Genomic DNA, 27,077 nt, shown 5'->3' with positions numbered 1-27,077 from the left:
CAATGATAATATTTTGTCATATTTTTCGAAGAATAACTGAAAACATACTTAAATGTGGTATATCATAATCTATATCGTTATCGTGATATAAAAAATTCCATATCGTGATATATGATTTTTCCCATATCGCCCACCAGTAGTGGTTGCTGTGGTATATGGAGCATTTCTTTTGGTGTTCTTTTTTCCTCCAATGGCAGCTGATTACTCACTCTGCTGTGGTGTAAAAGCTGTGTTTGTGTTTGGTTTTAGATCACTTCCACATGCAGGCAGAGAGTCTGGTGAAGCCTCTGATGCAGACGCTCTCTCACCAGCACTCTCGTGTGAGAGTCGCAGCTACAGAAGCAACAGGTGCTGTTATCCAGTACGGCACAGGGAAGAACGTGGATGATGTGCTGTCTCACCTGGCACAGAGACTGTTTGATGACTCCCCACAGGTAATACAGCAGGGCAGTCACTGTTGTTTTTCTGCAACCAGGAAAAACATACAGTCCCCTTTAAATGTATTGGAACAGTGAGGTCAATCTCTTTATTTCTGCTGGAGCAGCATTAGCATTTACCGCTAACCGTGCTAGCTCTTTTCCCATTCAGAGGTGAGTATTATCGGCCTGTAGCCTGATTCTAAACTTGTCTAGCACTGCTGGAGCAGCATTAGCATTAGCCGGTAACCACACTAGCTCTTTCACCATACGAAAGTGCTTTACTTACCCAAATAAACTGTTTTCAGTAGAGAAATCTGTTTAGATTATCCTCCAGCGCTTGTTTGATTTTAAAAGAAAGTCTTTTTTTAATTACAGTTTTGTTTAGTCTACCCCCCCACCACCATCCACGCAGCTGCCAGACCTGCTAAATTTGAAGTTCCTTATACTATCTCTTAAAATGCACCTTATAATCCAGTGCGCCTTATGTATGAAATTAGACCAGAAAATTGATGTTTATTGATAGTGCGACTTATAGTGCAAAAAAAAAGGTAATATGAGACAAAAGCTCAACATTTCAGTATTTATTTCCATATATTTACATTTCGATCTCATGCACAGTTCTAAACCCACCCATTTTTCTTCTGAGCAAAAGTACAGGTTTGTTTTGTTGCACAGGTGTGTCGTGATACAGTTATTCAAACAATAAATGGCGCAAAATCTCTATGCTCAGTTTTGGATTTGGGTTTTGTCCGTGCCGACTGTGCATTTCTTTAGAGAAGTAACCAACATGAAAATCATAGAGCTGTCTCTGGGTGAAAAACAAGTAACAGTGAAGCTGAGAGAAGATGGAAAAGCAATCAGAACCATTCCACAAATATTGTCCATAACCAGAACAACTCTTTGGAATGTCCTGAAGAAGAAAGTCATCACTGGTGTACTAAATAACAGGTGATTAACAGGTAGACCAAGGAAAAACACAGAAATTTATAATAGACACATTATTATGAGTACTTTAAAGAAAAACCCTATATTAACTGTTAGTGACTTTAGCAACAATCTCCAGAGGACAGGAGTGAAGGTATCACAACCTACTGTTCACAGACTAACAAAAATACAGAAGTTTCAGCAGAAGATGAACTAGAATTTATCAAGAAGTACAGAGACTAAAGGGTAATTAATGTATTTATGTCTGTCCAGGTGAGGAAAGCTGTGACTGCAGTAGTTGGTGACTGGCTTCTTCATCTGCAGGACAGATACTCCTACTTCCACAAGCTCATCCCACTGCTGCTCAGCAGCCTCAGCGACGACATCCCTGAGATAAGGTAACCACCTACACACTTCATTACCACAGTCTTTACAAAAGCTCCTATTCATCAAAACTGTGTAAAAATTAATGCAGTTTAGAGCACTGTGAAAGATGCACCAACGTCTTTGTACCTATTTCATGGTACCTGTTTGATTCCTCATTAAAATAGAAATAATTGATGAATCACTTTCTGTGTATCACATGATTCACTTCCCCATTAACAGAGCATTAAGCAGCTCATTAACTAATAGCAAAGTATGGGTTTGACAGTAGAGCCCCAGATCAGATGTGCTGAGCACTCTCTCTCTCTCTCTCTCTCTCTCTCTCTCTCTCTCTCTCTTTCTCTCTCTCTCTCTCTCTCTCTCTCTCTCTCTCTCTCTTTCTCTCTCTCTCTCTTTTTTTCTCTCTCTCTTTCACTCTCTTTCTCTCTCTTGCTCTGTGAGTCTCTCTCTCTGTCTCTCTCTCTCTACACACAGCTGATGATGTTTCCCCTTTCCAAAGTAGCCAATATGCAGCTACACTACTATTTATTTACTCTGTTAAACACCACTAATGTAAATATAATATAAATATATTGGGTCATATAAATGCACAGTTAATATTGACCTGGCGATTTGAATGTTTTTGTTTGGTTAAAAAATAATATGTAAATATATAGTTTCCATTAATATATTGAGTAAATATAAATTTTAAATAAGGCAAATATTGTTTATTATCACTATCATCTTAAAGGTGGAGAGGTGGATGTGTGGGCATTGAGTGGAAGGGATTTGTACTCCATAAAATTGCCTACTTTGATTTTTGAAGGAGGCAGGAATTCTTCTCTAAAAACCTCCAAAGGTGTAATTTGAAATAAAATTCAAATTTGTAACTCTCAAAGATACTGTGTTTTTGTAAGTGTATCTTAATCTTTTACCTCAGGAACTTGGCTGTGGAGCTTTGGGGACAGATTGGCGCTCAGTGGGAGAAAGAAAATGAAGACGATCTGAAGGACAAAATGGATTTTCTGCTGTCTGCACCTTCTCGATATCCACCTGGGGGTGAGTTTGCAAACCCCTTCTAGTGCCCTGTAGCTTTTGTCCTTAATGGCATTTGTTCCTTACATTACTTTTACTTTTATATTTTAAGTAGTTTTGAAACCAGAACTTTTACTCTTTTACTTGATTAAAAAGTTTGAGTTGATACTTCAACTTCTACAGAAATATTTTAAACCCTAGTATCTATACTTCTTCCTAAGTAATGAATGTCAATACTTTTGACACCCAGAATACCTTTACTCCCACCTGGTATGCACCTGCAGTTCAGTTAACCGGATTGTGATCTGGTTTGAGAGGTTATAACTGAGGTTTTCTTTCAGGTTCTTTTTAATAGAGATTTAGAACAGAGGTCAGTTTACTGGGTTGGATGGTTTTACCTCCACAGAGTTTTTTGTTTTCTGTGCCCCAGATTTGAGTTTAATCAGTCAGAACTGTGTTTTTTTTTCCCCCCTTAAGTTAAACTGGGTCAGTTGGAGTTTGCCAGTCTGGCAGACCTTCCCCCTTTTTATTAATAACTATCATGAGCAGCTGCAATATGACTTATTAATGACGGACGCACGATCGAGCACACTGGTACCACTGGGTTGAAAGATTTGGGATGAAAAGACACAGTGAACCTTTGCGTTCTTCTGTCCAGGCTGGATATCTGCTGACCACTGTGCTGCCCAGTAACCTTCAGCAGCAGAGCCTATTGACTTTCCCATTCTCCTCTATCAGCTACGTGTGACCTTGAAGATGCTTACAGTTCTTTTGGACAGGTTGTCTGTGGTTCTGCTTGCACCAACGTTATTGTGAAGTCATAACCTAGTTGTGTGGGTAATAATTAAGTAAATGGCAGCAGCTGATCTTTCTTAGGGCAGGTGAGGTGCAAGTTTAGTTCAGATGAGCTCAGAAATGTGAGTCTTCTGATGAGACTTCTGATGAAAGTTGAGGGAAGAGGGTTTTTCTATGCAGGTCACAAATTATGAAATTATCTGAAACTGATGTCCACTTTTTAAAGGATTTACAGTGAAGTCAGAACCACAGGCACCTAAAGCTCTTTTCAGACTATACACAGTAGAGCTGGGCGATATTGGGGAAAAAAAAATCTTATCATAATATAGTTTTCATATCAGTCAATATCAACATGTATAACAATATAAAGCAAATCACATCTGTCACACTTCGAGGTTTTTTTTACTAATAAGGGAAAAAATAAAGAAGTTATCAAAAAATGTTATTAAAATTTTATTTAGTCAGAAGTTAAGAAATTAACATTAAAATATTATATATAACTGTATAAATTAAAATGAAACTCTTAAATCCTGTATATTCAAAGATCGAATGTTACAGAATAACAAAGTAGAACAGAGAACTGAAGTCTTTGGTCAGTTCCAAATCAATAAAATCTCTCATACAAAACAGTCAATTCTTTTTAAAAGAAAAACATTAGGTCAGTTTCCCCAAACAAAATAAGGCACATTAAATTCAAATTAGTGCAATACTGTCTCACCAGACATACCCTACTTCAAAAAGACGAGTCTGTGGTTTAAAGCTGTCTTGTGGCAGGTCACAATGTTACCACCTGTGCTAAAGACCCTCTCAGCCAGGGAATTGGTAAGTACTTTACTAGCCACTTAAATCTGTTATTTACTGCTCTTATTGGCATCATATTGTAGCTTCCAGCTGGGCTAGTGGATAGGATGGATAAGAAAGACGTTTACAGTTGTGGCTTTATTGCTGGAATAGTCAGCGGCAACCACTCCAAAATAACAACGGGCTAGTGAGCTAACTAGCTCGCTAAAACTAGCACTCTGGCTGAACACACTCACATTCACACAGTGAGCCTCCCTTTCTCTCCACTTCTCTTTCTCTCTCTCACACACACACACACACACACACCGCTCGATTGTCCAGCCCAAACATTAGCACATGAGCTGCTCGACACACACCCTAGCCCGACATAACTCTATTCCAGCCACATGATTGGTTCAGCGTGGCGCTATTCCTATTCTCATTGGCTGTTTCTGTTGCCTGTCAGAAACATCTCGCAACAACTTGTATCAAAGTTTTAACAACTGTGTCTTACATTTCTATTGAGGGAAAGTTTTTTTTCAATAATAATTGTACGTGTTGTTTAACACACAGCACAAATACACAGTATGTGCTGCACTCACTGCTTGTAAACACACAAGCTGCTGTCAACTCCACACTAGTGTACATGCCGGGTGCGTCCAAGTTGGGTACAAAAGTGAGGGGGTGCTCTCGAGGGAGTTTGCATTTGGCATACAATAAAAGGGCCCATGCACATTGTGTCATAGCATGACACAGCCCACCCCAAAAACTCTCAGTATGAGCCTGAGCCTGATTTAACTCATTCATTTGATTTAATTTAGTTCATTTAGTAAGTAAAGAGGTAATCTAAGTTTTTTAAGTACGATTGAGTTGTAAGAGCCTGTACTTCCTGATTTCTGCCCCAAAAGTTTCCATTGTCTTGACTGGCAGCTGTATCCACACAGTAAAGATATTCTTGGGTGTGCAGCTCAGATTAACCAACGTGCGGCGCTTTACATTTTAGAGGCACGAGTAGAGGAGCTGATGTGTGTGCACTACATATTCACAACTTTTTTTATGATCACAATGTGATTTTGTTACTTTGCTGTAACTTTGTGATTATCACGCCATAGATTTATATAAATTAAAAAATAGCTTTAAAAAAACGTAGGCTTATGTCACAGACCATGATCTTGAGCCCAAGGGAAGTGGCAGGGAATCTTGACCCTATTGGGTTTAGGGTTTCTTAATCCTAGTTCTGAATAAGTCTGTGATTTGTATGTTTTTTTAACCACCACTCTTTCCTCTGTTTCCTCTGTTTTAACTCTTTTGTTTTAAACCAAATAGCAAGTTCTCAACCAGGTATGCTGCTGTCAAAGGATGCTAGATTCTAACGTGTTAGTTAAAATGGATCCGACTCTTTTCTAGATAATTCAGACTTTCCGAAAAATTACAGGAAATCTGAAATGCGACTCTGCTTGGCTTGCAGTCACGTCACACAGCAGTAGGGACACATGCTTAGACTGTGAATGCATTAATTTACTGTAACAGTACATTAACTCCTTATTTTTAAACAGAATTAAACGGAATATACACAATTTTTTTACACTCATTCTGCTTGGAGTGGGGGTGGGGGTGTAGGTGAAGTAAAGTTGGATTCTGGTAGAGCTAAAATTCATCACAACACCTGACAAAGCAACTCACTGAACTCATAACTAAAAATAACCAATTAATATAAAGTATAGAGAGACTCTGCCCACATAGCTAATGATGACAGGATGTAGTAAAGTTCTTTATTCTGCTCACTAATCTAAAGTTTAAAACCAACACTAACTAAATCAAATGCAAAAAATATATTGTATAATAACACAGACATGAATCTTGTTGGGGACTCTGGTCCGGACTTTCCTGTGTAAAAAGCCCTCAGTGCATCAGATGTTGGAGCCAGAACTGTCCATTTTCTAAATAAATAATAACTGCAGTGATGAGGGTAATGCACTTCACACTGCAGTAGGCGTTATATAACAGCAGTATGGTGGTAATGAGGTATTAGTCAGCCCTAGTCATGGTATCCCTCTACCCTGTACTTTTATTGCTTTCCTTTCTCCCAACACACATAATTCAACCAATCATTTCATTAACAAGCCCAGCTAGAGCATCAGGAGTTGTTAAAGCAGGAAAACCACTAAAATATACTCAGCAAGGTCAGGGCTGAGGAACACTGCATTAGTAATTTACATATACAGAGTATAGATCACTGTGTAGAGGTTTCAGCTTTCTGAGCATGTTATTTAACATATTCACTTACACATGATTACTTTACAGTTACAAGGAGGCAGGTTTCATTGAGATCTGATTTGAGCAGTGAAATAGATTGATGGTATGCATGTAGTGCATTGCAGTATTTTCTGCATTTAAATGTCTTTTTTTTTGTTTAGTTTTGTTTCGTGGAACTTTTTGTAAGGTGTGTGTCCTAGGGGTGTGCCATATCATATCATCTGCAATAATATCGCCAACATTTTTAAAGATTTGTAATATTGGAAACGATATATTATACCCTGACATATCGTGAAATCACCCACCCCTAATTATCACATCATGGTACTACTTTTTTTTTTTTTTTTTTTTGCTGTTTTTAACAAAAAAAATCACACTGTTCTTGATTCCCATTATATGTCTACTAGACATAGTTCAGTATCATTTATTGTACTTTAACCCTGGATATGTGGAGATATTTGGAGTTTGTTATTATTATCATGACATTCTGGACCAATGACTTGTTATGATTTTTTTATATCTCAGTTAGGAGTGTGCCATAAGAAAGAATCGTTATGGTGAAAATAGCATGAAATATCGTGATATCATTTTAGAGCCATATCACTCACCCCTAGTTTGTCCTATTACATCTGGTGTAAATCTAAAACATTATTTTAGATTTTTTTTTTCTGAAAGTATGGTCTGCTTTAAAACCTAGACTTTGTCCAGGTTCTATTTTAGTTAAACATAATTGATAGAGCCATAAATTCTTCTCTTTACCACAAGATCCTGAAGGAGAATATCTGTCTATCAGTTTGTGGCTTTTGAGCTCAGGTGTACTTGGGTTCTGCGGCAGGACAATGATCTGAAGCACACCAGCAAGTGTGCTAAAAAAAATATTGAAGGTTTTAGAGTGGCCGGGTCAAAGTCTGATTGAGATGCTGGGACATGACCTTAAAAAGGCTCTTCAATCTTGAAAACCTTCCAATGTGGCTGGATTAAAACTTCTGCACAGAAGGCTCATTGCCAGCTATTAGTAAAGCTTGATTGGGGTTGCAGCAAAACCAAGTTATTAGATTTAGGGGACAAACACTTTTTTCACATAGGGCCAGGCTAGTTTGAGTAGATTTGTTCCCTTAATTTATCATTTATCATATAATTTAAAATGATTTCTGTATGTACTCAGGTCACCTTTGTCTGAAACTAAAATGTGTTTGTTAATCTAAAAAATCTAAGTACCTTACAAATGTCTAAAGTGCATATTATTATTTTTCCTGTGGCACTTAGTTGCTGTTCTAAGGTGAGATAGGAATACACTTGCATTTATCTGTGTCTAACACTTTGCCCCATAGCAACCCTGACTCCTCTTAAAGCAGGAAGATTGATGGGTCAGGAACGTTAAGCTTCTTGCCTTTGAACTCCAGAGCCTGAGGCACTGATTGGCCGGATAGCGAGTGAGTTAGAGAGCTAGAGCTTCGATGCTTTCCTCCCTGTTTGTGTGCGAATGCTGCAGCAGAGAGGAACCTGTGAGTAGCTGAACACCAACCACTTGTTAGCACTTGTTGCTAATGTTTATCAGTGAAATAGAGGACCTCTTGACTGATTCGGTTCCGGGGTAAACACAGCTTTCCCTTATGCTCCATGACAGCTACCACTTATACTGCAGCTCAGAAGAATGTGATCAGCTTCTGGGCTGATCTGGAGGGGTTCCTCTCTCCTGTATGACTGTTTTGACCGAGTTTCAATGCATTTCTTATTTATTTATTATTATTATTAATATTTTTTGGGACATCGAAAGTTGGTGGATTGGGTTTCCAGATTAGGGAAAACTCCTTCAGTGGGCTTGTAATAGACACAAAGCAATATTTAGTTGAAAGCAATAGCGTTAATGGACATAAAGCTATATAGTCCATATCACTAATGATAAATTGTATAGGTGCAGTAATGTGGTAAGGTGCTGCTGGTCTAGACAGGTTTAGGTAATTACAGCAGAAGGCTGACAGTAGGAGTTACGGTGATAATAGTGCAGGCCCTGCAGGAAACACACGCTCAGCCTGTCAGAGTCAGCGTGGTCCTCATACTGGGGTTAGACACTAATGAAGGGGTGGAAACACATGCACACACTTGTTTTTATTCTGTATCAGGACATGCATATATACATATATACATATATAGGCATATATACAATATGTCCTGTATGTTCTATACATGCAGTCTCATGCAAAGGTTGTAAAATCACTTGCTATAACTATAATTTCGATCTGCAACATATTACATATATTATATTATATTATATATAATATAATATAATATAATTATATGCATTATAATAATAATAATATATATTATAATATGCTATGTTGTTTCAATGCAAAACACATAATTTCAGAAAAAGAACATCATACTGAAAGCATGGCCTGCTTTAGAATCTGGACATTGAAAAAAAACAACCTGGTTCTATTTTACTTATGCGTAAATGATGGTTCCATAATTTCTGCTTTTTACCAGAAAATCCTGAGGGAATTTGTGTCTTTTGTCAACAAAAGTTTAATAAAATGAATCAAATGTATAAAAAATGCTGCCAATAGAATTACTGCCTTGAGAATTGGTCATTAGATTGGATTTGCATATTTCTGCTGCTACAGTGCATATCATTAAACTGTTTCAGTGCGTAGGGCAAAATTCAAGCCTAGTTCATTATTCTCCACTACTGATTATATCAAAGTTTGTATGAACTTTATTTATAAATTTTCTGCTTCTACTGCTGGTGTAAATATTCACCTAAATAATACATCTATGTGGATGTATAATGACTAACATATTAATTAAAGTTGTGTGATTAGAGGAGGATGGGTCTTCCCTTGATAATACATATGATAACACAAGATAAATGAGAGTCTTGTTTATTTCCAAGGTTTCTTCCTCCTCCAGCTCTGATGGAGCTTTTCCTTCACTGGGTGTTTTTGTATTTTATGTTCAGTGTTTAATTGTAATTCTCTGCATTCTCCATTTTACAACAAGTCATGTCAGAAGTCATGTACAGAAGAAAAGATTGGGAGATGTTTTGTTAGTTGTTTATGTTTGCCTTGATATTCTCTGGTTTTATGAGGCTGGAAAAGTTGGTGCTGAAAGTGTAGTAAAACACACACACTCACACTCACACACACACACACACACACACACACACACACACACACACACACACACACACACACACACACACACACACACACACACACACACACACACACACACACAGCAAGTGCTTTAAATCTTGCTCTCTGTATGAAGAGGTCACTGTCAGACGTACAGAATAAGCTGAAGGATCCTGTTTTATCCTGCCCTGTGCCGGCTTGCTGTGTTCTGCTGTGTGCTCTGTGTGTTTCTGTATGATTTATAGCACTCCTCCCTCAGTATCTCTTTCTGTCTCTCCAACCTTTGATCCTCTTTCATTCTCTTTCACTGTCTCTCATATGCTGTAACATTGTGCAGAAGTTAGTTTGTGTATTTGTGCTTTGTTTCGTCATAGTATCCCACAGTTTTATTGTAGTAGGAGCATATTGTGATGTTAAGGGACTGTTTAACCGGCTCATGACATGACACGTTTGATATTTATAACACACTATACAGCTTAAAGAAAAGGTATGTTTCCATTAAGTATATAGGGTCTGTGTAAAGTCTTGTTAATGCAAATAATCACTTTCAAAGAACAAGTCTTCTGAAACAAAGTTTAATTGTCTGATGATACAAAAATTGAGCTGTTCGCCAACAATGACAAAAAGTACTAACTAAGACTCGTATTTGTAATCATTGTCTTGCTATAGGATAAAGCACCTGTACGTTAAAAGGGATGTCCTGGTAATTAAGCTGATAAAAGTGCTACTGCAATCAGCAGTTACATGATGTCCCAAACATTATAGAGGCTAGTGGTGTTCCATATCTTATATACAATATATGGTGACAATAATATCATGATTTAAAAAATAATCTAATATTTCAAGATAATTTGTATAACATTGGTATAAATTTGTGCAGTTTTTGAACATGCATTACATATTCAGTAAATGTATACAGTTTTTATTTTGTTTGTTTCTGCTGAATGTTTAATTGGTACCACTTTAAAATAAGACTACTAGGGTTTATAAATGGTTTACAATGAGTTTATTAATGGTTACTAATTAGGTTGTAAATGCCTTTAAAATGCATTAATAATCAGTTATAACACATACATAGAAAGGGCAACAATGACCTGTTGTTTGCCAAATAGTGAACCCACAGCCATCTATATTGTTGCACTTTCTATGTATGTGCTATAACTGATTATTAATGATTTTTAAAGTGTTTACAACCTAATTAGTAACCATTAATAAACGAATTGTAAACCATTTATAAACCCTTTATAAAGGTAGTCTTATTTTAAAGTGGTACCGTTTAATCTGTTAAACATTTAAAATTGATTTTATTGCCTAATATATTCTTAAAATTAATCTAATATTTTTCAGTGTTTTGCATTTCACAAAGAATAATGTTATTGCAAAAATATTCTGAAATATCAATTATTTTAGGCACATTCCTGATGATGATAATTCATGTTGAAATGCTAACTTTAGTGTGAAAGGGTGGGGCTAATTTGTGGTTGGCTTAATAGGTAAATATGGGCTCAACAGGATCATTTGTAAGCTACTTTCTGCACATGGAGTGTATGAAGTGTGGATGATAGGTCCCTGATGACTGACTCCCTCTCTGTCTCTCTCTCTCTCAGTGGAGCGTCCGCCGCTGGGCTGCAGGGAGCTGGTGGTAAGGAACCTGTCGAAGCTGATGCCTGCTCTGGGTCGTGATGCAGGTGACTGGCTGGTGCAGACACGTGTGAAAGCACTGCAGCTTTTGAGGGTTCTTCTGTTGCATGCTGAAGACCACTGCACACAACACCTGCAGCCTCTTCTTACAACCTTATACCGTGCCTGTGCTGATCCTGAACCAGCCGCCAGAACACATGTAAGACTGCAGCACTCTCACAAAGCAGATATAATTACAGTATAATTGACTGTGTCTGCTGTCAGTACTGGTTTTAACATCCCATGGTTTAACTCCCACCCAAACAAATGTTTGTATATTAAAGTGTTACTTAAACAGAAATAAGCAAACAATATCTAATACATTTAGTTGTAAGTTTTTAGTTCTTAAAATTAGGGTGCCATATTTTTCACACTATAATACGTACTTAAAATCTTTTAATTTTCGCACAAATAGTCAGTGCACCTTATAATCCGGTGCATCTTTTGTGTGAATTTTACTAGTCCGGTTGTAAGGAGCAGTAAAGCCACTCTGCTGAAGTACAGCGTTATACAGGAGTTTCAGTTTAGTTCTCCAGCACTATTAGCATTAGTCGCTAACCGCTCTAAGCGCTATCTCTTTCGCCAGTCAGAGTTGAGTTTCATCGGCATGAAGCCTGTTGCTAACCCCGGCCAGCACTGCTGGAGCAGCATTAGCATTACTCACTAACTGCGCTAAGCACTAGCTCTTTCGCCATTCAGTGATAAGTGTATCGGCCTGTAGTCTGCGTGTTTACTGTGTTAAAAAAAGCTACAATGGACAAACCGCTAGCTGATATTGCCCTGGCTAACCGGAAAACTTAGGGTTCCTCAGTGTAGCGCTGTCAGGCGGCATTACCTGTTACCCATGACTAGCACTAGCAGTTAGCTGCTGCACCCAGCCTTAATGGAAATCTAGAAATATAAGTTTACTGTAAATAAACGAAAGTGCTTTACTCACCCAAATAAACTGTGTATATCCAGCACTCGTTTGACTTTAAAAAAAGTGTTTGTTCATTTTAAGAATTACAGTTTTGTTTACTTAGCTTTACAGGTCTCGTCACCCAGCACCGAGATCTACTAAATTAGAAGGGAAACATGGCGACACCCCTGTTTCTTACCAGTGTCTCATAATGCGCCTTATAATCCAGTGCGCCTTATGTATGAAATAGAATCTGATCTATTCACCTCTGAACGGCTAAAGAGCTAACGTTTAATGCCGTTAGTGGCTAATGCTGATTCTGCTCCAGCAGTGCTGTTAGCTGAAGTTAGCAGCAGGCTGCACTCTGATAATACTCGCCTCTAAACAGCAAAAGAGCTAGCGCTTAGCACAGTTAGCAGCTAATGCTAATACTGCTGAAGAACTGCACTTCAGCGAGTGGCTTTGCTGCTCCTAACATCTCACTGGTAAAACATAAGTCATACATATGGTGCACCTGATTTTAAGGCGCACTGACTATTTGTTTTAGCATCATGTCATGTACACAAAGTGTTCAGTGCAGTATCAGTATAGTACCTTAGTGTAGAGTTATTCGGTAATTGAGCAATTTTATAATCTGATTTTTCAATAATTAGTAGATTATTCAAAATACCACATAAAATTTTAGATTCAAATTTCATGTTTAAAATAAAAGCATTTTGATTTTAAATGTTTCCTGTATCTACTTATTTAGTAAACTGCTTTATGATATGATATGTTGTTCTTTAGCTGTTCAATTCTTATTCAGTCCATCCTCTTTCTCACTCTTCACATTAAATGTTTTGTTTTGTTGGATTTCATGCTTTAACACACCCAGTTTAATTCATCATGGCATTATAAAGCCTTACATGAGGTCATTCTTGAGTAAACAAAGAGGAAATCACAAATAAATACACAGTGCAATGAATCTGTGTTGACAGTGATGTAAGCCGTAATTTATTGTAGAATGCAATGCCTGGATTCATCAAGTGTTATCAAGCAAAGTGCCACATGTCATAATCTTCCGTTTACCAGACATTATCTTATCATTTACATCAATTACGTTACAATTTGTTTTGTAGAAAACCTGTTGTCCTGATTGCGGAAGAACTCCGACCGGACAGTTTGAGAATGACTTGGATAAACAATGTTCAATTACGCTAAATTCTTTCACATGCATCGCGCAAAAGATGATGACACAATGTTTATTGTTTGCTAAGCAGCACCACATGCCTGCTATTACAGCTAAAACTCATACATAGCCATGAGCTGATTTCAGCTTTCATGTGATCCCTGACAATTGGGATGTCACCAGAAATGTGTGGTAACAAAGAACTACTTCACTACAGTACTTAATAGAGAATTCTGGTGTGAAATGACTTTGTGATTTTGATGTAGTAAAAATGATAAAAAAGAACTAACTTTTTACGCTGTTATTCAGGCTCAAAATAGCTCCACACCTTGGTAGAATCCGGAGAGCTCTGACATTCAAATCTAGGCATTAATAACTTTAAAACTGCACAACAATTTTATGAAAAACCACTGTTTACATCCCATAATGCTAGCTTTTGCTCTGGGCGCCACAATCACTGTACTGATAATGACATAGACATATATACATAGACACAGCCTAGCCTACCTTTCTACTGTAGCAGCCGGCGCCCAGTGCATTAATTTACACTGAGGAAGGTGTTTAATACCTATAATAATCACAACTCTATCAATTTTGGCCTAATTTTAACACAGTTTGGTTTGTTACAAACAGCAGAGATGTATTAATGATTCAGGACGCTGTCACACATTACAATTACATGCTTTATGCTGAAATTGGTAACTTTGTATTGTGCTCTTTAACAAAGACAGACATATAGTATGGCATGGAAATGTCTTCATTCATGGAACAGTTATTCCTAATTCATTTTTACTGCACATCATACAAGTAAACATAATTTTATAATGAATTGTACAGTTGGGTCAGTGTTATTTAAATACTGATGATTTCCCCGATGTGCGCATTGTTGATACAATAAGTTATATTTTATAACTTATTATAAGTTATATATATAAGTAATATTTTTCACAATATATTGTTCAGCTCTACCTACAGTGTTGTCTTTAGCCATTTCAGAACATCCATATATATATATATAGTATTATTATTATTATTATTATTATTATTTATTTTAATTTTTTTTTGCATTAAGAAGCTGTTTGGAATCACACACAGTGTAGTATGTTTTTAAAATGACTGTACATAAACACACGGTGGGAATAGAGTTACCAAAATAAAGAAAAGTAAAGAGTAAAACAGCATTTGAATATAAAAAAGAGCAGTAGCTATAAAAATCTAGCTTTATATACTTTAGAGCTATTCATCCTGCTACTTCCATCAGCAGAAGATCCCCAGTAAATAGATCCCCAGTGACCCAGTTCAGTTAAAGGCCACATATGTCCAGCTGTAGTATGAATTTGATCTCCAATATCAAGCTAACCTTGGTTTTATCTCCTCAGATACTTGTACTTCAGGACTAGGCAGGCTTTGTGGATGTTTTCTCTCAGCCTGATCCAAACTTCCGCTTCTGAAGTGTTACCAGTGAGAACAATGCAGATTTTTGAAAATACAACAAGGAAATAATTGGGTTATCATCTACTTTAGTACTGTATTTTCACACTGTAAAGTGCACTTTAAATCCTTTAATTTTCCCCAAAATCTTCAGTGCCCGTATAATTTTTATTGTACTGAACTTTTGCAGATCCCAATCCATTTCACCCAATATGAAAAAAAATATAAATTTAATAGGAAATGATTCCATTATGGTTTGAAAAAAATACTTTGTTGAGAAAAGGCTGATGTTCTTTATGCTCTGTCTCTGTTTTTCTCTGCAGTGTTTGGAGTCGGCGGAGCTGCTTGGTGTGTTTGTGAATCCAGAGGTTTATCTCAGTCTCCTGCTGGCTGAAGTGAGCAGCTCTTCCTTCTCTTCCTGTCTGTGGGCTCCGCTCATGGTCCTGACAGCCGTACTGAAGGGCAGCTCCAGGGAAGCTCTCCGGCCGCACCTGCTGCAGCTCGGAAACACACTCGCTCAACCTGACGTCTGCCAGGATTCCCAGCAGGTGAGGAGCAGAGTGTAGCTTCCTGACCTTACTGAAACTTTCTGACCTTTTCTGACCTCACTGACCAGTCCTGACTGCTGTAGGTCTGTGTAATGCTGCTGTTTGGCGTATCAAAAAGCACCATGACCTCACAGTTGGATTGGGATCAGTCCTACCAAAAAAATATTTTATTTTAGCTTTTTGGCCATCCATCAGCAGTTATTCAAACTCGGTCATTCTTCTTTTAAACATTTTTAAGTGGGATTTCAATCAGACTTGAGCTGGTTCTATGGTGAACAAAATGTTATTATATTGAATGAGCTAATGCTAATCAGCTTCTCTCTCCTGATTCGCAGCAAAACTGATGGTTTACCATTTAAGGTATGATGTTTTTCCCAGCACATTGTGTAATGTGGTGCTGTTACAAATTAACAATTAGTTGACAATGAAATTGGTGTTGGTTGTTTGCTCGCACAACCAATAGGTTTTCCTATTTTAAAATAAAATAAGAAGAGGTGAGGTTTATAACAGCTTAAAGTGGAAAAAAGTGTTAACTCATTTTATTTAAGCAAACACTTTATTTATTTGGTTTGATTGTGCTGACCAGCTTCACTGCACCTGTATTTGGTAAATCACACACATCTCATCAGCTTAGCTTACTACCTCACTTTGCTGCTGTAGGGTTTGTCCCTGCTCTGAAGCACCTGAATAAACTCATCAGCTCATCAACAGGTCTGTTGCAGAGCAGAAAACACTGACCTGAAGTGCAGAGGGTCACCTGGACTGCAGCTGACTCCAGCTCTGTTGATGAACTGTGAGCTGTTCTTCCTCAGCCAGTATATTTTTGCTGGTTGAGGGGTGTTGATGTCTCCTGGGTTTTGGGTTTTGAGTCTGCTTCCCAAAAACACCAAGCTTCCAGAAGCTGTCTAAAATTTAGTATGATTTTTATGATGTTTTCCTGCTTCTGCATTTCAAAGCTTATTTGCTGAGTGAGCTTGTTTTCATATGTGACCCGGAGAGCGTGCTCCTCTCGCACTCGCACTCCAAAAACATTTACTCTTCTCTCCACATGGACAACACACACACCACTGCGGCAGATTCAGATTTAGAGCGTGTGTTTGTGCACAGGTGTGTTTGGCACAGTAATGACATTTTAAGATTGTTGGAGACCTCTTTATGCATTCTGCGGTCTGCTCTCAGGCTGAACTTGCTGGAACAGCCTGACCTGACATGCTGGAAGTTGTTTCATTTGTAAATTATTTTCCAGACATAAAAACGACTATTTCTAATTTACCTGACATCAGAATCAAATGCATTCTCTGATATCACAGCTCATTCTGCAGGGCTTCATTCTCTCTGGAGGATTTTAGTTTATTGGCAGTACTTTTCTGCAGAAAATAGCCGAGCTAAAGTTTCTGTAGCTACTGAACCCCTCCCCACACACTGGACACACACACAGGACAAGATCATCATTGAGAAAATATATGAAACATGACAGGAAGCATAAGTGTGCAAAAAAAATAAAAGCTGTTGCAGTAATGACAGCATGTGCATTTATCGACTCTCAAACTACAGCATGAGTGTATAATGAGTTTATTAGAAAGTAGAGGATATAATCATTATATAGCCATTTAGGCACTTTTATACCCAGTGAAAGCTGGAAAACCCAATACAATATTTCATACTACCTATATACGGGTTGGACAATAAAACTGAAACACCTGGTTTTAGAGCACAATGATTTATTGTGGTGACGGACAGTTCTGGTGGAAACAGGAGAGTTGAAGTGCACATTGAATTCTGCCGTGACTTGATCAGCCGTGGTTTTATGTTTTTTGGATACAATCTGTGTCAGCACCCGAACATCCCTTTCAGACAGCTTCCTCTTACAGCATCCACAGTTAATCCTGTTGGATGTGGTTGGTCCTTTTTGGTGGTATGCTGACATTAGCCTGGATACTGTGGCTCTTGATGCATCACAAAGACTTGCTGTCTTGGTCACAGATGCGCCAGCAAGACGTGCACCAACAATTTGCCCTCTTTTGAGTATGTCACTCATAATATTTTGTTCATTTTCTCATATTTTGAATAAAACTGTGCTCTTACCCTGCTACTTGAACCTTCACACTCTGCTCTTACTGGTGCAATAATGTGCAATTAATGAAGATTGGCCACCAGGCTGCTCCAATTTAGCCAAGAAACCTCCCACACTAAAACGACAGGTGTTTCAGTTTTATTGTCCAACCCCTGTAGATTCCTCATGTTTTTGTATAAAGAAAACAAGATTTTTTTTTTTTAATTATTCTTATCCGTGAGATTTGTGATCTGTTATTTCTGATTTGTGCTATGTAGCAGTCCCACTGGAACAAAACAGCCCCAGAGACTAATACTACCACCAGCATGCTTAACAGTTGCAACAGTGTTCTTGCAGTTGAAATATAATTCAGTTTATTTGCCCACTCTGACCCTTAAACTTTCATTTAAACTTTCCTTTTTTTAGTTCATGTGTTTCATATGCAAAACGAAGTCCAGCTTAAATGTGCCAGTGTCCATCAGAGGCTTTTTATTTTTCTAGGGCTGAAGACTCTCAATCCTTGGTGATGTAAAATTTAACAACTTAACTTGATTGTGAACTCCCTGGGTTGTCCCTGATCCTCCTAACTAACCTCCCCTTAGTTTTGGGTCTTTTCCAGGTCTTGGCAGAAGTGGCCACACCTCCAGATAATTTTAAACTGATGGTCCCGTAATCTGCAGTTCAGAAATATCCCAAAGATGATCATGGAGCTACCAGCTGTAGTCCATCATGATCAGTGGGGGGTAGTCGAGAGGCCTTGAGTTTTTGCGAGTTAATAGAAAAATGTGGTTTTATTCTCTCTCTGTCTTCTACTCTCTCTCTCATCACCCCTGCCCTCTGCTTTTGGATCATATTCAGTCCACTTTGATGCAGGAATAGCCGCGCTGTCGCCGCAGGGCCTGTTTTTCCCCTGCACCCGTGAACCCCCAGCGGGCCGGGCAGGAATTTCCTCTGCGGGTCTGCAATAATAAAAGTCGCTAATTTCACCCTGACCACTGTGTATCTGCCCCGACCCCGGCTGACCCCACCTGCCAGACCGCCCAGTAGGTTCACTCCAGTCCTCCCAGACCCCCCTCCTCTCCCCCTCCTCTCTGTGTCCTGTGCTTTTCACTCATGCATTTCCACAGCAGTAGATGGGACTTGCTGATGGATACTGTGAACAGAAAGACCTGCGTGCACACACGCGCACACACACACAAACACACAAACACAGTGAAAGAAACAGTGAGAGAGACAGACAGGGAAAGAAACAGTGAGAGAGACAGACAGGGAAAGAAACAGTGAGAGAGACAGACAGGGAAAGAAACAGTGAGAGAGACAGACAGGGAAAGAAACAGTGAGAGAGACAGACAGGGAAAGAAACAGTGAGAGAGACAGACAGGGAAAGAAACAGTGAGGGAGACAGAGGGAGAAAAAGAGAAAAGTTAAAAGTGACAGACAGACAGATTGGGAGAGAGACTCAGACAGACAGACAGACAGACAGACAGGGGGTGAGTGTAGGAACTAGAGCTCATAGAGGAGCAACGTAGCACCCAAACACACACACACACACACATACACACACACACTTGCAGTCAGCAGGAGTCAAAAATACTGCAGCTTGCCTGTAAACACAACAGAGAGAAGAGGGAAAAGTGCACCTGACACACACACACACACACTAAAAGAGCACTAAAACATCACAAACAATGCGGCTCTGCAAGAATTCACAGGTCTGCCGCAACAAAACACACACACACACACACACACATACTTGTGTGTGTGTCCCAAAGTCAGATAAATCCACCTCAGATGCCACATACAAGTACATTGTTGGGTTAAAGAAAGAGAGGGAAAGCGAGAAAGATGGAAAGAAAGAGATTGAACTGAAAAAATGAAGACAATTAGAGGGAGGAAAACCAAAACACGACAGAACAATGGATGAGAGAGAGAGAGTAAAGGAAGGAGAGAGGGAGAATTAACAAAGAGCAGGAAGAGAGAGCAGAAAAGACAAATAAGAGAGAATGGGGTGTAGAAAGAAAGAAGTAACAGTAAAAGAGGGGGGGGGGGGGAGAAAGAGAGAGAAAGAGGAAAGGAAAATTGGGTAGAAAGACGAAGTATGATTAAGAGAATGATAAAGAGAGAGAGAAACCGGTGGAAAGATAAAGGTAGAATGAAAAAGAGAGAGAAGAATAAGATGGGAATGAGATAAGAAAAATGTTTCAGAGCTAAAAAATGAACAGTAGAAAAAGAGTGAAGGAGTGAGTGGAGATATGTTGAAATTAAGATTGAAAAAGAGAATAGCTTATGTAAAGAATAGAAAAGGGAGTAGATGAATATGACAGACAATAGACAAAAGAAGAAAAGACAGAAAAAAGAAAAAGAACAAGAAAATTTAGAGCGTGAAATAGAAGGAAAGGGAGAAGATGATGGAGGAGAAAAGAGAATGAATTAAAAAGACTAAGAATGACTAATGGAATGTAGGAGAAAGGAGAATGAATGAGAGAGGAAAAGAAAAAGTGAGAGCATGAGAATGAAAGAGAGAGGGATGTTTTCCTTTGATCTGCAGTGAAAACAGGCAGTTAGAGAGAGGGGGAGAGTGGGAGAGGTTTGATTTGGACTGAAAAGCAGAGTTGGGATGTAAAACTATAATCTATAAATAGTCTTCAAAGTGAGGGCGAGGGTCTCCGGAGAGCGAGGGGGGGCAGGGCCTTCACCCCTACTGCCTCATTTACCAGAAAAGAGCACAACAAATGAGTTCAGGCGAAGAGAGACAAGGGGGGTGCACATTCTGTGTTTTCTTTCATAGCTACTGTTGTGAGACTGTTCACTGATTGGACGGAGCTCACCGTTTAATCCAATCACTGCATTATTTCTGCACTAAACAGTGCTTCCACTGTTCACTGCCAGAAAAACATACTTTACTCACTTGCTCTATTGTTTTTGGGCACTACTGAGTAGTGTTAGTAGTGTTCAGTTTTAAACACAGCCATGATCTTGTTTCATAGATTTATGCTGTGATCCATTTATGTAGGAAGTTGGATGTTGGAGCTGTGAATAACATCACACTCGAGTCGTTAAAAGATTCAGAGTTTCAGTTAAAAATTCAGACATTTGTACACACCTTTGAGTTGTTTTTGTCAGTTTGACAGGCCTTTTTAGGTTTTCTAGCTTATGGTCAAATTGTAGAAAACTGAGGCAGGCTATCACCACCCGTTAAACAAAAGGGGGGGGGGGGGGCTTTATTTTCCTCAGATTTTGTGTTGTTCCAATACACACAAAAGAAATAAACATGTGTATAACAAATTTGTAGTAATTTTATGAGAAGAAAATTCAGGGGTGCCAACATTTTCAGCTATGACTGTAAATTCACAGCTTTACCAATCAATCTGTGTCAAGTATAGGGAGACACAGCCAAGGCTGGTGGTGATGACAGGGGTAACAAAGTTCTTTAGTGACTAAACTAAGGTATGAAATCAAATTTAGGATGTACAATGTAGCAATAATATCATCATTTGTTCAGATTTAGCTTTGCAATATATTTAGATCTGTTTCGATCAAGTGTTAAGCATGGTGGTGGTAGTATCACATGCTGGAAACTAGCACAGAATTCCTAACCATTATCTTATGCTATCAGCAAGACCAGGAGTGGACAATTAGTTACCATATTTTTCGCACTGTAAGGCGCACTTAAAATCCTTTTATTTTCCCAAAAAACATCAGTGCCCCTTATGTATGGATTCTACCAGTCAGGTTATACAGGTGTTTCCGTTTTGGTTCTCCAGTGCTGAGACTGGAGCGATATTAGCGTTATACACTAACCGCACTAAGCGCTAGCTCTATTGCCATTCAAAGGTGAGTATCATCAGCCATCCTTAGTGAAAATATGGATATCTAAATCTTACAGTAAATAAAAGGAAGCGCTTTACTCACCCAGGAGAGAAATTTGTGTAGATTAACATCCAGCGATCATTTTTTTTTTTAAATAGACGTACAGTTTTGTTTACCTAACTTAGCTTAGCTTTACACACCTGTTCCTTATAATCTGGTGCGCCTTGTGTATGAAAATAGACCAGAAAACAGACGTTTATTGATAGTGTGCTTTATAATCCGGTCAACCTTAAAGTATGAAAAATCCGGTAGCTGATTTTCCTGCTGTAATAGGTTTTTAAATCCAGCATTTAATTAACAGGTGAGTTGAATCAGTTGTGCTTGAGCTGGACTGGAACTGACCACCCCTGAGATATGTGGCAGCACCTTCTTTAGTTCCATGGGACAGGGCAAAGGTCAGTGTATATTGGTGTTGACAAACACAGTATGGGCTTGGCCAATATTGAATATCAGCATTGGTATTGGTGGAGCTCTTCACCAGTGTCTTTACTTGCATCTGAAATTGGTTGTGTACTTTTGTTTGAACGTTACTTATGTTGAATGTGTGTGTATGTAAGAGTATATGGAAGAATATAGGTTTTGCATTGATTGTGTAGTTATGTGCAACAGCACCCCCTTGTGATGTGTGTATATATAAATCCTCAGTGTGTGCGTGAACTTGTGCGTGTGTTACTGAAGAGCCCATGTGCATCAGCACATGTATCCCCCCGTGGCAGAGCCGGCGGTGAGCTTCTGCTCCTCCAGCCCTGTGATGTTGTCACTGTTTCCATGGGCAACAGTGTTCCCCCAGCGCAGCTGCGGTGTTAACGACGTTAGCGTGAGTAAAAGCTGGGTGTGCGTGCGTGTTTGTGTGCGTGTTTGTGAGTGTGTATGTGTGTGTGTAGGTGTGTGTTTACTGACATCTGCTAAAGACAACATCAGTCAGTAATGCAGTAGAGAAGTGCTGACCTACAGTAGCGGAGGAGGGGGCATCTGGGAAATATCATCAGAGCCGCACGTCCGTGCCTGCCGTTCATCTTCACTGACAGCTGTGTCCTGCTCACCTCTCTGAAGGAGAGGGCGTGGCTAAGACATGCCTCGGACAGTCCATACATGCGTGTCTGGAGTGTGTGTATATGTATATGTAAGGTACCATGACAACAGCAGAGTTGTGATGTTGAACTTGTGGATGGTGCGGCACACTCGTTAACCCGATTGGTCGAAAACAGACGCCGGGCTGCCAGTCATGCTGTTGCTAGGTTGCAGTGCCCCCAGGCTTATTGCATTGTAAAGGCAGAAATACAGGTGTAGGACAGTAATAGCAGTGGACCGGGTGTTATTACTGTTTATTACCGCTGAGGAGATTTTTCCTTCTGCTCTGTTTTCCTTCAGCCTGGAATACACGCACACATACACACACAGGCCTACACTCTTTTGCAGCGCTACACAGTCTCTCACACTGTTTGTATGTGTGTGCATGCCTTCAGTCCCATGAATGAAAGGCCTTTCGTCCCTCGCGTTTAAATAAACACACTTCTTCACTCGTTCTCACACACTGGATGCCCTGACCCTCTCCTCTCCTCTGTCCTGTTTATTCTCTCGCTCCCCCATGCTCCCCTGTTCCTCTGTCCCTTCCCCAGAGCAGCTGGGAAAGAGTAGTATGATAGTATGGTAGATGGCCTACTATGTTTTGCCACAGTATATTTCATTTTTAGTACAGTAGCCCGCCCTGCCCCACTACATCCATGTTAAACCTTCAGAAACTCAGGATGTTACCTGTTTCATGCAGTTCTAAACTCCTTAAACGAGTGGTAAAATGTTCAGTATTCAGTTCAGTGTTCATGTTGTGTATAAACTTACTTAGGGGAGTGCAATATCGTATCATACTCAATAATATCGGCAACCTTTTTTTTAAATATCATAAGCAATATTATACCCTGAAATATCGTGCCATATCACCCGTACTTATATATCACATCAGGGTACTGCTTTATTGCTGCTTTTACCAAATAAAAAATTCACACTGTTATCATTTCCCATTATATATTTACTAGAGACAGATTATATCTGTCCAGTATCATTTATTTTACTTTAATCCGGATATATGGAGATATGTGGAATGCGTTGTTAGTATCATGACATTCTGGATCATTCTGTTACAAATCTGATAAAATTCTTGTTTTAATATCTCAGTTTGGAGTGTGCCATATCATATCATATGCAATAATGAAATGTCATTTTCATTTTGTTGCAGTACTGTATTCTTAAAAGTTTTTAATTCAATGTTTTGTCATAATGACAAGATTATCATTATCACAAAAATACCATGAAATATTGTGACGTTATTTTAGGGACGTATCGCCCACCCCTACTTGATATATCTACAGTTTTCGTGTTGATTCAACTCAACAATCTTATTACAATGTATAAATGACCACAAATGTTCACTAAATTTGATGTAATTAAAACATGTTTTGGAATATTTACTTATTATAACAGACTTAATTAATTTGAGTGTAAAAATTGTGGGGTTTACAGTGTATTTGAATGTGTATGGTTTGAATGTTTTGTATTTGGTAAGGTCATAGAATGATACTAAATGCTTTAAACTGACCCTTGCTTGATGTTTCCCTCTCATAGATATGCCCTGCAAGTTTGTCTTTTGCCTAATGACCTGGTGAAGTAGTTAATTGGACATCTTAAACACGGCTTGGCTGAGTGGGAACCCTGTCTACACCCATACTATAGCCATATTCACCTAAATCTGAATTGTCTGCCAGTACTCTAAGAACATACTCTGTGATCAGTAATGTTAGAGACTCTTGCTTATTTTTATTAGAGCGTGTTTGGTCTTCTCTCCTCCTCTTGAGTTGATAATCATATAGTCAGTTGATCTTTTGACAGATTGTTTGAAGGACACTCCCACATGCTATGTTTTCCCTCTTGTTTGCGCACGCACTCACACACACACACATACACATGTTCTTGTGCCTGAACACTGTTAAAGGCCAGTGTGAGCACCTGGAGGTTTCCTCTAATCACAGAGCAGAGAAAACGGGAAGTGGTGTCACGATCCCTGTGATGGAGTGGAAATTGGTCAGAATGCAGTGGAATGTCTGGACATGAGGTCACAGTAATCGGGCGGGGAAAGTGGGAAAGAAGAAAGCCCCTTTTTGTCCAAAGCAAAGGAGGTTTGGTGTGAGATGGTCAGCCAGACAGTGGAAAATAGGCCTGTCACAATAACTGTTTTCTTATGGAATATGAATTGTCCAAGGACGTATTATATTTTATCGTAATTTTAAAATATTTTATGCTGCTAAAAATCCTCATGAAGCTCATTCACATCTTCAACAGCAGCTCAGATTGAGTTTGAGCGAGATTGGGATAATAGCTGACTGACTGACTACATATTTTTAATCCGACAATCCAGAACTTTCCTGTGCTGCTAGGTAGCACACATGGGAAAGCAGAAGCTACAGATGTCTGTGTATCCCTTGATTTAATGGTGCGAAAGACTTTGACAGTAAATCTTGTGTGTGTTCCGATTCCAGTACGCAACTGCCGAAACAAATATACAAATTCCAATACCAGCTCTGTTCATATTAATATTATTACACTTTATATATATATATATATATATATATATATATATATATATATATATATTAGGGGTGTCACGATTCTCTAAATCCTCGATTCGATTTCATTTTCGATTTGAGGGTCACGATTCGATTCGATTCTCGATTTTCTTGTTTTTTTTTCTTGTTATTTTATGCCTCATAAAATTTAAATAATATATTTATTATTATTATTATAAATATTATAAATAGTATTATTATTATTTATTAAGATATATATGGTAATGCCATCTAGTGACTTTTTTTGGTAGCAACAGTGTGCACTATTAAAACAAGCAGTTTATCAGAGCTGTGTGTGGATGGCTGGTGAAACTGCTCACTTACATGAAGCTGCAGTTCTTCATCCAACCACTAGTCGGAGCTGCAGCAGCAGCACAAGCTCCGCTCTTGTCACTACTTCAGTACAGCCCAGCCACGGGCTACAGAGCTCAGCCAGTCCGTTTTTACTGTTTCTGTAAACAAATAAAGGTTTTAACCCCACTAACCGGATAATACAGCTCACTACAGTTCATCTTTCAGCCCAAGCAGCTAACAGCAGCAGGTTAGAACAGCCGACACGGAGGCACTGCTCGGATTACATTATAAACAGGTCAGTTAGCGCGCTGCTAACCTCAGGATGTTTATAACTACGGAGTTTAGTGGACACACCACGGCCGCCAGGTAAGTCTTTTAAAGGCTACTGAAGACTATTAAAGGCTATTAGAGATTATTGAAAGCATTATTGGGGGGCAGAAATCAGTACAGGCTGGTTAGATAAGTGATGTGGTGAAACTGTGACTAGCGCTGTCACAGTGATGTTTATTAACGTCATTAAAACAGATTTTGTCAGGTATTGTCTTATAAATATTTACACATAACTTATCTCTCTCCTGAAAAGCTTTTATTTTAGTCAGAAACACGCTTGTGTTTACTTTATCTGAGAGAAAGATGTTTTTTTAATTCAATGGAAAGCAACAGGTGTAGTCAATTATAAGTTTAAGATTTTTAATCCACCTCACTGTGATCTATAGTCAGTGTTCTCAAGTCATACTGACGCACGCATTTCAGCGAGTTCACACGCTCTCACCTGCGCGCACCCACCCCTCCGTTAGATACAGATACAAAACCTGCGCGCCCAACCCCCGCCCCCCCCCCCCCTCCCCCGTTGGACAGATAAAAAACAGTGATCACACTCCCGCCGACACTCAAAACTTGAGAGCCCTGTCTATATTTCTATAAATCCGTTTTCAGTTTCTCCTCCGTGGTTGAAAGGCAGCTGTCTCTCACACAGCAGAACTGAGGGCGGGGCTGCGCTCATGCAGCGGCTCTCTATTTAAATGAATAGGATGCGCTGTATTGGTGCCGCGCCATTTGCGTAGCGCGCGCGGGAGGGATCGTCGATCCTCTTTTTGACTTCGATACTCGAGACCATGACCTCATTTCGATTCGATTTCGATAAAATATCGAGATCGTGACATCCCTAATATATATATATATATATACACACACAGTATATATAGTATCACTCATTATTGTTGGTGTTGTGTAACAATACATCATGAGGCTGAAATTGACCACACAGCATGCCTTATTAAAAGAGCAGAAAATATACACAAATACACTGAATGTAAATACATACAAATACAAATATCCCAAGATATTTGTTGTCTGTTTACTTATCTATTTAAGTATGAGTTTTCTGCTAAAGTGTAATGTTTCTTGAAAGCATGATGCATTACATGAACTTCTGGTACCCTCACTTGTAGTCTCTGCAGGTGCTGATTTAACTTGTTCTTTATAAGATACCTGCACTTGCACCTCTAAAAGCACTGGCTTTACTGTGTTTTTTTTACATTTACAGACTACAAATATTTCCAAAAAAAAGATATTTTACTCAAAATGCTATTGCCACTCTGAAACTGATGCAGCTTCATTAGCTTATTAACTCCTGGTATTCTGCAGGTGCTGAATTAAACAGATTCAAGTGGATTTATTGTAAGATGCAGTCGTATCTCTAGTATTGTCTTGTTCTTGTCTTTTTACACTAAAATATTTCCAAACAAAATTTTTTTGTCAAAGCAACAGCTAATTATTTAAGGCTGGAACTGCTGTGGGTATAAGATGTGA

General features: G+C 38.8%; 1 protein-coding gene across 1 annotated transcript in view; it reads left to right on the top strand.

Moving 5' to 3' along the window:
* Positions 1–27,077, top strand: part of dnaaf5 (dynein axonemal assembly factor 5) — a 65,718-nt gene that overhangs the window by 2,322 nt on the left and 36,319 nt on the right. The window contains exons 2-6 of the mRNA XM_022666225.2: positions 250–434; positions 1,617–1,741; positions 2,647–2,765; positions 11,314–11,546; positions 15,207–15,431. Of these exons, the coding sequence (XP_022521946.1) occupies positions 250–434; positions 1,617–1,741; positions 2,647–2,765; positions 11,314–11,546; positions 15,207–15,431 (887 nt within the window). The remainder of the gene's footprint in view (positions 1–249; positions 435–1,616; positions 1,742–2,646; positions 2,766–11,313; positions 11,547–15,206; positions 15,432–27,077) is intronic.

This window comes from Astyanax mexicanus, chromosome 19, assembly GCF_023375975.1.
Source record: "Astyanax mexicanus isolate ESR-SI-001 chromosome 19, AstMex3_surface, whole genome shotgun sequence".
Taxonomy (NCBI): Eukaryota; Metazoa; Chordata; class Actinopteri; order Characiformes; family Acestrorhamphidae; genus Astyanax; species Astyanax mexicanus.
The sequence above is the reverse complement of the archived record's forward strand: the minus strand, read 5'-3'. Positions and strand labels throughout refer to the sequence as shown.